Source organism: Rhea americana, unplaced genomic scaffold (genome assembly GCF_003343005.1).
Source record: "Rhea americana isolate MKP2758 unplaced genomic scaffold, rheAme1 scaffold_58, whole genome shotgun sequence".
NCBI lineage: Eukaryota > Metazoa > Chordata > Aves > Rheiformes > Rheidae > Rhea > Rhea americana.
The window spans coordinates 752953-764682 of NW_028186734.1; the positions used below are offsets into that span (position 1 = coordinate 752953).

At 35.8% G+C, this 11730-nt stretch overlaps 1 protein-coding gene across 1 annotated transcript in view; it reads right to left on the reverse strand.

Annotated features, from left to right (window-relative positions):
• Positions 1 to 11730, reverse strand: part of PTPRM (protein tyrosine phosphatase receptor type M) — a 370997-nt gene that overhangs the window by 323969 nt on the left and 35298 nt on the right. The window contains exon 2 of the mRNA XM_085319327.1: positions 1221 to 1486. Coding sequence (XP_085175453.1) covers positions 1221 to 1486 — 266 coding nt within the window. The remainder of the gene's footprint in view (positions 1 to 1220; positions 1487 to 11730) is intronic.

The following is an 11730-nucleotide window of genomic DNA, read 5'->3' on the forward strand; positions in this document are numbered from 1 at the left end:
GCTTCAGTTCACTGAAGACGCCCTCACATATAAGCTGCTGCAGCCACAGAAAGAAGTCCTCTACAACCCGCTGGATCTGCAACCTTGCAGTGGTTATCACTAACTCATAATGAGAATATGGAGTGGACAGCAAACACCATGTCACTCTAACAGCATACGCAGGAACAGAAACAAGGCTCTGCCATGTGTGACACTGGTGGTCAGGGCCCTACCGAATGAATTGACTGCTGTACATACATATGCTGTCATTCTCTGCCTCAGATGCACACCGAGCACTGCAAAAGGACGACACCGGACTTCCTTGAGAGGTCTGCAGTCAAAGAGTCCTTATTTTTGGAAAACTTTCCTTCAGAAAGCTTCAAACCCTATGCATAGTGACGACGTTCAGCAACAGAAACCAAATTCAGTCCAAACCAATTTTCCAAACTACAAATAAAGATGATGACAGAAACCTCAACAGTGGCTTTGATCTACTGGTCTGCTTCTGTTTTACCCAATAACTCATGCAGATGTAGCTTACATTTTCATGGGAAGAAGGGAAAAATTCATTGAATTACTATACAGCACTAAATGACTGTACGATCTGTAAACTTTTCTACAGAAAAGCAGCATTCTAAGGAGCTGTCAGATGAAATTCTTACTGAATTTTTAGGATGTAATCAGAGGAACATTCCTACGATAGCTACTCTTACATTTATGATTAGTATTGGACAGAACAAATTAATATTGCATCCAAACCAAGGACTCAAACTGAAGATTCAAACAAAGGACTCTGCTGGTTCTAAAGCAACAAGCATTGCTGATCTAAATCAAACTTGAACACTTGACTGCGGCAGTCTATTGGCATTCAACTCCAGGGTCCCTAATGAACTGAATGTATGAGTGAATTCATTATAGAAGAACAGAGGTAATTGACTGAAATCAATGGCAAAATTTCTATATTGTTTCAACATTATTATTTCGCCCACATTTAAAGCATGTGTATGTGTCTGTATACTTATCTATCATACAATTCCATAAATGTATGTATACATGTAAATATAGGCATATACATATTTATTATATATAAAAATAGGCATTTGGTATCATCTGAAGGAATGTAATTAAGACAAAGATCAGCATAACATACTGAACATCCTGTTTTGATTTAAAGCAAAAATGATGATTAAGAATCAGGTGCCTATTATGAGAAACAAAATTTCATAAAAAATAAAACATACCTGATAAAAGCTAGGCCAGAAGGTGCTAATCGCCAGTTCTGCTCTGTTCCAACTACCGGTAGTAGATGTGTTCCAGACTGGGTTACCAATAGGACCATCATTGACCTTCACATACACATTCAAAGTGCCAGGGCTAGATCCACTCTTGCTTGAAACATAATAGTGGAAATCAATACAATGCGTATCATTTTCTTTTAGATGAGGCAGCAGCAGGTGAGCTTTCTGTCCAGCAAATCTCCCAGATGTATTCACTAACATGAAAGATCCTGGAAAATAAAGTCACTGTTTCAATTTCTTCATTATTTTGTTTCCCCCTCCTTAATATGGTGATTTGTAATTAAACTTTCATTTAAAAAAATCATTTTACTTTACTTCTAAAAATGTAATAGTAATTTGTATTCGGTTAGTTCAATGCCTACAATGTGTTTCATTGAAGTGTATCATTGAAATAAATCAACTTAGAGAAAAGATGTACATCTAAACAGTTAGAATGGCTGAATAGTCATAGAATAGTAATAGTAATAGAAATTTTTTTAAGACAGTCATCTTTCTGTGCTGAACTAGAAATCTAAACCTAGAGTAAAGAATTCCACTAATATACATACTATGGTATGATATAATGAAGTAAAATACAACAGGATGACTACTTTGGAAAGAGGACAAATCAACAAAATACATGGAATATTTTAAAACTTTTTTTTATAAAAGTCTAAAGATGAATATGCTATAGATGTACTTTTGGATATGTGCATAGCTAAGTGCTTTGATGAAAATAAAGCACACATTTCTCAAACAGATGTTAGGAAACAACTTTTTTTTTAATTGGATGGGTAAGGATCCTTTAGAATCTCAATGAGATGCAAACTCCAAAGTTATTTCTTAAAACAGAATGTAGGTGTTTAGAGAACTTCAGTCCAGATGCACCTCTATCTTAAACAGATTTAAATATTCAATAATATAGTTTTGCAGTTACTTTAAATTAATCGAGCATAATGCCTCATTAATTTTCTTTCTAGACAAAATAATTGAGTTTCTAAAGTTGACAAAGACTGAAATGAAGTGTGATAAAAAGTAATCTGAATATTTTACTACTTAAAAGCCATTACTGTATACTAAAATTATAGACTGCTAAATACTATAGCACTTTGGGACAAATCCTTATGCATTAGTAACATAAGCAGAAGTCACTGAACAAGCTTTTCCAGTTAAAATGGCCAAAAATTTCATACTACATATCTAACATAGACCATTATATATTTAAAATTCATTTGTATTTCTGGGGCTCCTTGTACTGGCTTTATATASGCTCATAAGGAAAGTGTTTGTTTGTTTGTTTTAATTTAGCAGAAAGAAAGAAATTTTCTTCCAAGTGCTTTTCTATCGAGGGAGTGGTCTCCGTGAGTTTCAGACTGCACTACATTCAAACCTTGATTGTTTGTTTTTTTAAATAACATATTTCCCTATCTTTATAAAGCAATAAGGAGCTTAAAATAAAACCAGAGAAAATATACTTGGGTACAAAGGGGAAGCGAATCAATTTTAAATTAAGTCATACGGATGTTTGCTTAAACTGTGAAAAAAACCAATATTCCATCCATCACGTGCACTGCTGTTCAATCTGCTTATAGATATTTTAAATGTAAAACTTTTGAAATATTGGTAAGTGCTTAACTTATCAAAACAATGTTTATTGCATTTATGACTTCATTAAAATTAAGTGCCAAGCTTGTTTATCTCTTCACACACAGAATGCCATGGAGAAAAGAATACCTCCTTTTCTTCCTCACCTTAACATTTCATGTAAGCATATTCATGATAGCTCAACCAATTTTACATTCAGTGCTGTTAAGAGTCCTACAACTCTCAACAGATACATATTTTTAAGAACCATTTCACGTGTGATGTCCTGAATAACATAGTCTATATTTACACGGCACAACTGAACAATGTGGTCTAGGAAAAGGAGTAGAGGCAGCCTACTTTGAAAACGTGCCTGCACCTCCCTTGTTCAAAGTGAAAAAGTACAAAAGAGCTTCTCTAACCAAAATAAACCTCCATTTAAAGAAGTAACAGGAATCTCTTTTGTAAGGAACAGAAATCTTTGATGAGAACAAAATGAAGTTGCGGTACATTATTTAGATCTGCTGTTGTAGTTTTCAGCTACGAATGATCTGGCCAAGCTCCTTGTAGTCCATGAGGCAAGATGCAGGAGACAGTGACGTAAACACATCCTCTTAACTGTTTGAGTAACCTTATGGCTCAAACTCAGGAAATGAGGCACAAATGGTATAACAGTGCCATGACAGGTAAGCTACATCAGACAGGTCTTCGGGGAGCATTTAATTCCCCCCTTGTGAAGGTCTCACTGACCAACACTTTCAGAAGCTGAAGTTTTCCTTTTGTTCCAGTGCACCTGGAGTGGCACACTGACACAGAGAAGGAAAAAAAAAAAAGACAAAAAAACTTTTAACAGGGTTAAAACTAGAAGAACATTCAGCCATCTAGCCTGACCTTCCAAACACAGAGCTGACTAAGTAATCCAACTTTCTGAGAGCCCTCGGCACATAGACTCCTTACAGCAGGCACAGGGCATGGCTTAAGGGCACCGCAAGGAAATCTCCAAACACTTGTGCATTAAACTATCTGTAATCAGCCCGTTTAATGCAAAGCCATTTCAATCTAGCCAATGGAAAAACTGCATATAGATGCACCTTTAACATCACTCGTCTTGGAAACTGCGCTTTACTCAAGGTAGAACGTGCTCTGTCTCATGTGCTCACACCTACACATGGTGTAGGACATGGACAAATGCTGCACATGGACAAATTTAAACTTCAGATATAAGCCACCAGCATGCTGTGGGGTTAAGCAAAAGAAAACAAGGATTACACGTCTCCTGGACGCTCACAGTCAATGCCTTAACCCCTTATTAGATGTTATCGTTGAAAGGCTGCCGTCTCACGAAGGAATTCAATCAGTTTGAGCTGGAAAGAGCTGCTTTTCCATCCATATGATCTCTGATCTTTAAATATCAGCTTTTAAAGGTGAAAAATAACATAAATTAARATCAAGTGTAAGTAGGAGTTAAGCCAGTAAAATCAAGGCAAAAATAATGAAACATAAATCATTTGAATTTGGGCCTTACTTTCTACATCTAACTATGGATCTCCCTACAAGAAAAAGACTTAATATRTATGAAATTGAAAAGGCATAACCTTTAGACAGAAATTATTACACAGACTTTACTTTAAACCGTACCATATGCATAAAAGGTAGAAAAAAGCAAACTGAACACATTAAAACCTTTCTTACGATGCTTTTCAAATCTACTCAACTTATCTTCAATGTTAAGTCATGTAGAAATTTTCTCTATCAACTGCTACTATTGTCATCTGTTAAACTGACTGCTAAAACGCTACTATGCCAGATGGTTATATAAATCTAAAGCATGTGGATAAATTCAATACTCAAATAAACACCTTATTCTGACTGCAAAAACAAAGCAGAGTTCTCAGCCAAGGCAAAAAAAAATGCATGGCCTAGTTTGTTTGCTGGAGAGCATTAAAAAGTCAGTTCAGTTCTACAGAGAAGTTTTATTATGTATTTGGGCATCTGACAAACTTACTCCAAAAAATAAACACACGTAGTCACTGTTGGATCTACTAGGAAACAGTTGTCTGTTAGGAAACAGGAACTATAGTCAGATTGCAACAGAAAACCCATAAAATTATAATCAATTCAGTACTCATAAGAAAAGATATTAAATGTGCATATTACTATAGATATATTCCTCTTAAAATGAATGATTTCCCTAGATATAGTTTCATGTTAAACACATGGATGATTACAGTTTCCTCAGTCAAAAAGTTTAAATCGGATTTTTTAAGGGTCAGTGCTTAGGTCTACGTTTAGGTACTACATGCAATTCAATAGTTCAAAAGTACTGCAATCAAACTCAGAACAAAACCTCAAGTAGCTGATGGTGCTCACATCCACTAAATTTGATTTAGGCTTCCTTAATCCATGTGTATTAACAGTTACAAACTTGCTTAGTCATCCATGTTCCACCCAGAGGGTTTATATCATCAAACAGGTGGACTTTTACAATTATTGTTGTTTTTACCATTGGTTCTATCCTTCCTCATTGCCAAAATGCTTCAGCAGTAATGCGGCAAATATTTGGCACATTAAAATACTAATCATAAGAAGATGCAATACTTGAAAGAGGTAAGATAGACTAGGAATGATCCAGACGAAAGAGTAAATTTGCCATCGAACTTCCCTGTAATTCTCATTAGCATCAACAGTAATTTTCTGTGGGCAAGTAGAGAGGGAGATGAAAATTCTGTAATATTTATTACACCAGTTTTTCAGTAATAAATAATATGACAACTTTTATTCAGGATTTTGTATACAAAGAGATGACTAAAAGATGGAGTGATACAAGAACAGCAAAAAAAAAAGAGAGAGAGAGAGAGAAAACTGACAACTGGAAAAGCAATAGATTCTCCTACAAAAATGATGGAAATGGCACAAGAGATATTTTCCAGTCACTTCTGCAAGTTTTCACCATGTCACATCACCTTGTTGAGAGACACTTTTTATACTTCSAATGTCAAAGGCAATGAAATTGTATGCAATATCGTTTTTCATGCACGAAGAAAATGTGACCAGTGAGCAAAAAAAGTTACTTTGTTGATTTTTYAAAGTCCTATACATGGCTGAGGACAAATGATTAGTTTTCCTTGCAGACAATGACAAGAAACGTAAGTCATTCAGGAACAGAAATTTCACTGATATGATAATAAACATAAGTTAAAAAGTACTGGAGTTTAATCTACTTAGTCATCAGAGTCTGATAGCTTTGGCTCATGATATTTAAGGAATATGCCAAATGAAGTGAAGCAAACATTCTGATTTTAAGAACAGATATTATATGTATTACCTTATTAATGAAACAGGTATTAGATACAGAAACATATCTTGATCACGCTGAAAGGTATGATCTTATTATCAAATACGCTGTGATATCTTACTAGTCAGATACAAAGGGTTTGTTTTTACTAACAGAACAGCATTCTCTAAATGCCAACCCTACTGCTATCGCTATGAGGCTGCTATTTTCTGTACAACTGTAAAATATCAAAATATCACTGTATCAYTTCTAGCCATGCTCTGGTTGCAAGATGTCTGGTGATGCTGAGCACATGACTTTGGTGAATGCCCAAGACTAAATATATGACTGCCCCAGGTACTGTAACTGCTGTGCATATGCAGACAAATTGAAAAGCTCAAGCGTAAWGGGTCCCACTTTCAAACAAGGGAAAGTCAATAGATATTTTATTTATTATATTTCATAAATGAAAAATGTGTATTGATCCACTTGGAAGTATTGCAGAAAGCAGAAGCTCTGAATTTAACAACAAAGAGCCTCAAGCTCGAATTCCCAAAGCTAGTAAACAGAAGAATTTCTGTCTTCAGGTTTTTTTCCCTACTATTTACTAATTTTACAGGGAAAGGAAAAATACATTTTCTTGTAACAGTTTAAAATTGTATAGCTGACATAATTTAAGAAACTTCTCAAATCATGGCTAACAATACCTGAAGTACCAGGAAAAAAAAAAAAAAAAAATACAGTGAAAAAGAAGAGGAAACAAGATACCTCGGAAACCACTCTTACTTAAGATTATGAGAAACAAGAGAATTTTGAGCTGAGTCCTGAAGCAAAAGTGAATCATGCTGTTTCTGAAAATGGCATAGCTGTAGTCACCAGTTCAAATGTGTAAAAGAGGAAAGCAGAGGAAATATTTCAGTATTTCAATCCTGGCATTCTACAACTACATAAAGTGAAGGAAAGCATGAAAGGAACAGATCACAATTTTCTGTAGTGGTATGTAACCACTTGCAAATAGACATAATCTATTCAAGAGTCACACACAAATAGGCAACATTCAAGAAGACTGCACAGGAGGGTCAGGAATAGAAAGAATCATAGCTGGACCAAGTTAAGATGGAAAAGATTTATTTTTAATGTGTAGTACTATATTAGGCAGCTTRAAAATGAGCTATGTGGTTACAACCATGAGCACCTTCCCACTGATGGGCTCAGGCAGTTTCACTAGTGATGACCTTCACAAAGTAGCAAACACATGCCTTCCTACCACAGAATCAAAGCGAGCAATATTTATTACCTGGCAAAACAGGGCACTACAAGAAAAATTAGTATAAGCCATTGTAAACCTTTTGGGGAAAGCATCGGGGCTAGTTACAGATGTTTTACTGAAACAGAAAGTCAACATGTATCAATAAGCTTTTCAGTAGTAGAGTAAAAATCAAAAATAGGTCGTATCATCAGTAGTTCTTATATACTCAGATTTTTACTACATGCTTCAGTTTGCTTAGGAATCCAGCTACATGGCAAATCCTGCTTGGTTTCAAGTTTGAACCTTGCAAATCCTATAAAATACAATGTTCTGTCAAAACAAACACTCTGTTCTAAAACACAGCTTTCCTCATTGCAGTGTTTCTAGTCAAGATAAGTGTTATAGGAGAGCTGACCGTTCTTAGATAAACACGATGTTGGCAACAGCACAGGCCCAAAAGCTAGGACAGCAGTATTCAGTSCAGTTTGATCTACCATTTACAGTGCCTGGTTTTCACAAAACGCAAGTTTTCTTTGACTGAAAGAAGAAAAATTAAAAGATATAATCCAAACTATTATTTGACACCTAAATTACTCATCCATCTACATCATGAAATGAGACAGATTAACTAATTTGGACGAATCTGAACTAAAGTTAGGTTGGATATCACTTCTGTTCAGATCCATCATTTTGAGAGGCCATGCAGTATATCAGTACAAATAAAAATCTATGTATCTTGCACTTACTTTGAACTGGCACGATGAGAGTGCCTGAGTGCAATACTTGAGGCTCTTCCTCCCAGTGCCTCAATGAATATCCACCAATTCTGTTAATTAACTTGTAGAACATTAAGCATCTCAGGTGAGTTGTAAGCCCTCTTTTCAGCATCACTTACACACTTAAGTTTCATGATATAATTTAAATCATTACTAATTACAATCTTAAAATAAAAACATGAATCATCCTAACCTTTGAAATGTTTACCTTCCAAATTTCCTACTACTAAAGCTCTTGAAAAAACCCAGGTTAAACTATTTTATTCCTGATCCTGCACACTGTTTATATATAAAGACCAATCCTCCTCTACTTCTAACTGTAGCTTAGGTTTAGTCTGACAGCTAAGAAGCCTAAAAGCCTTATAATTCTTTCATCAAATTCAATTTCTTCAAATTCTTCCACATCTAATATGCATAGACACATCTTCCATTATTTTGTTGGAAAAACGTTTTGATCAAATACAAACATGAAATCACATATTTCTGAATCATGTATTTGTGCAGTCACTTTTCCAATAGCCAGTAAGCTCTAAAAGAACTGCCTTCTTGATGAATGCTGTTTGTTTTTTCTATCCTTTTCAATATTTAAAGAATTTCAATATTTAATGAATTTCATTATTCGCCTTACAGTCTTTGTACCATTTTCTTCAAGAAGCCTCTAGATTTTCAATGTATTGACATTTAAAGGCTGTTTCTTTTATAACGAATATTACCCCTCTCCTCTTTTTTAAGCTTATTGGTAAAAAAAAAAAAAAAAAAAAAGGTAATGTACAGGAAATCCATACACGCACAGTTCACAGATTTTGAGAGAAAACAAATGCATACGGAAAAATTCTGAGAGATCTGTTTAATGTTTCAGATTCAACTTCTGAAGCGATCATTACCTTTATATAAAAAGATAGAAAGCAGAATAAGAAATGGCAAATTATTCACATGTTGGAGTATACCATACTTTAGATACTAAAAACAGAACTTCTGGTGCAACTTTAACTTGAAAAGTTATAGGTGAAAAAAGGAAATGCAGTGAGGGAGGGGATTATGGACCGGGTCATGGAAAAGTATCAAGTAAAGATTCATGACTCCAGGACCCAGAGAGACTTTCAAAACACAATGCTACCTAGCAGCATCTCCACAGGACTGAAAAGGCAAATTTAGGCTAAGTTTTCAAGAGCAGAGGACAGGCAGTTATCCAAAGCAATTAATTTCAATCAATTAATTTAGGGAATTATGTGGATCCTCCAGTCTCCTTCACATAATGGAATACACAAAGGAACTGGAATCACCTCTACTTCAAGAGAGATGGCCTTTAACAGAAGAAGGAATTTAGGGTTTCTGAGATGAAGACGTAAAGTGAGGCTTTGACATACAACAGCATATAAGCCATAATAGACCCCCCCTTCCCCAATCCAGTTTGGAATCAGTATGTTTCCAGAACAAGATCAGTCTGAATATACACAGCCATACTAAGGAAAACTGTATATTGGAAAGTGCTTTYCTGCATTTTTCACTGTCTGTCGAGCAGCAGAGATAGTTTATGTAAAAGAAGAAAAGACAACTGTATTGTCCTGCAGCTGGTATGTAGAAAACGATGAGTCTTTCTTCTGCAAACTATATGCACACTTAAGAAAAGAACACTAGAGAGGATTTATCTGTCTGAATTAAAAATATCATACAGAGAGATATATACAGGGTGTGCATATATATACCTACACACGCACACACACATATATATGTGTGTGTGTATATATATATAYACMYMTATATATATATGAGAGATAAATACAACAGAAGGAAAACAAAAACTCCTAAGTTTGGATGAACTCTTCTACGTACAATTTAAGATCCTGTAAATACAATATATTACAAATTTTTCAGGCTTCAATACATTGGGTCTAGAATTTTGTTTATTTGGAATGAAGTGAAGGAATCCAGATGGAAGATCAGTGAACAGAGTTTGTACAAAACTTTCTGAARGACATGAAAAACAAAGGTCATTAGAACTGCAATTCTACTCACAGAGCCAATAAGCCAATCYGTGGTTTTGTTYTGTTTTGTTTTTAAAGTAAAMAAYCTCACTTGCCTGATTACAAGGCAGGTGCCATTCCAAGGTAATCCTTTTTGGGGGGTAGGGGTGGAATTAGTTCTCAAGAGGTTGCGTTGCTCCTCTTGCCCCAGCGCAGCCTCTTCCAGAGCTCCAGCTGTGTGCAGATTGGTATAGCTTTGCCCTACACAGCACTTACCAAAGCAGCACCAAGGAAGGCACTCAAGAAATCCAATAGCAGCTAACTAACCACAGTATGCTCTGGCTCAGGAGGGTTTTTTGTTTGTTTTTAAAGTTACTGTACTCCAATTGGGCTTCAAAGAGTCAAGCTTTGCACAGGACAACATTGTTTTAATTATCTTTCTTTAAAATCTCTCATTTTATGTCTCATATGGTACATTATAGTAGCTCTACCAGCTCCAGCAATAGCTTCTACGGATAATGACAATAGTGTTACAACCTGTAAAAGCCGTAAATTGATTTTAAAAAAACATGCTCACAATAGGCAGCTTCCCACAAACAATAAGAAAAGTTTCCTTCAAATTCTCTCAAGAGTCCTGATGCAGTCAGCCGGATTTCTTTAAGGCTGGATTAACACCTTTACCAGCTATAACATTTTTTTAACTTTTATGTTATGACTGGATTTCAAATACACCTGAGCTTTGAGACAAACTTGTCTGCACCTTTTCTCTAAAATACCAAAAAAAACCCACCAAAACCAAAAAGGCTTTAAAGAAGCTATGTTTTATTAGAGCATAAACTTGAACAAACTCTCCTCTGTTTGAAAACTCAGATTCTTCTGGGTGAGAAAGATAAAGCAGACATTTGAAAACAAACATCTCTTTTGCCCAACTGTGTTTTTGCAACAAGGCTCTAGACTGATTTTCACACCAACAGCTTTCAATGGCCCAGGATTTCAACAGCAGTTTGTAGCAACAAACCGAGTCAATAGAAAAATCTCCCCCCTTTTCATCATCTCTGGCCTGGTACTGTGTCCATTCCCCACTATTCTAAAAAAGCTCTGCAAGCACAGGCTCCTGCCCTGTTCTTCCCTGGGAAAACTTCACCCATGGCCAGGTGCTCCCAAAGAAGAAACCACCCCTCTCCTTCAACAAATTGCACCTCACCAAAAAGACAGGTAGACCATGGCCATATCACCGTGTATAATGCACATGCAGGAAAAAACGAAAAATGCCTTTGACCGTTATCTCATCTGTCACACACAGAACGACAGTGTGGGCACAAAGTTCTCTGTACGTTCCTTCTGCTTTCAAGGAAATGAAGGGTAGCTTCCAACCACGTAAGCAAAATTCTACTTTTTAACCCCAAGGGCTTTCCCCTCCTGCAAGGGCTATGTTCTCACAGGTGCTTCTTTGGCTTTCTCGTCTTGTCTGTCCTTAATACTGCACAGTTCCGCTAATTAATTCTTTAGCCTCTRATTTTGCAGTGAGGTCCAGGGAGAAAGAGGTTTTCTAGTCTAACATCTATCCTAAACTAAATATGAAAGTCAAAATACAGGACTCAGCAAATAAAGAATTAAAGGACAAGAA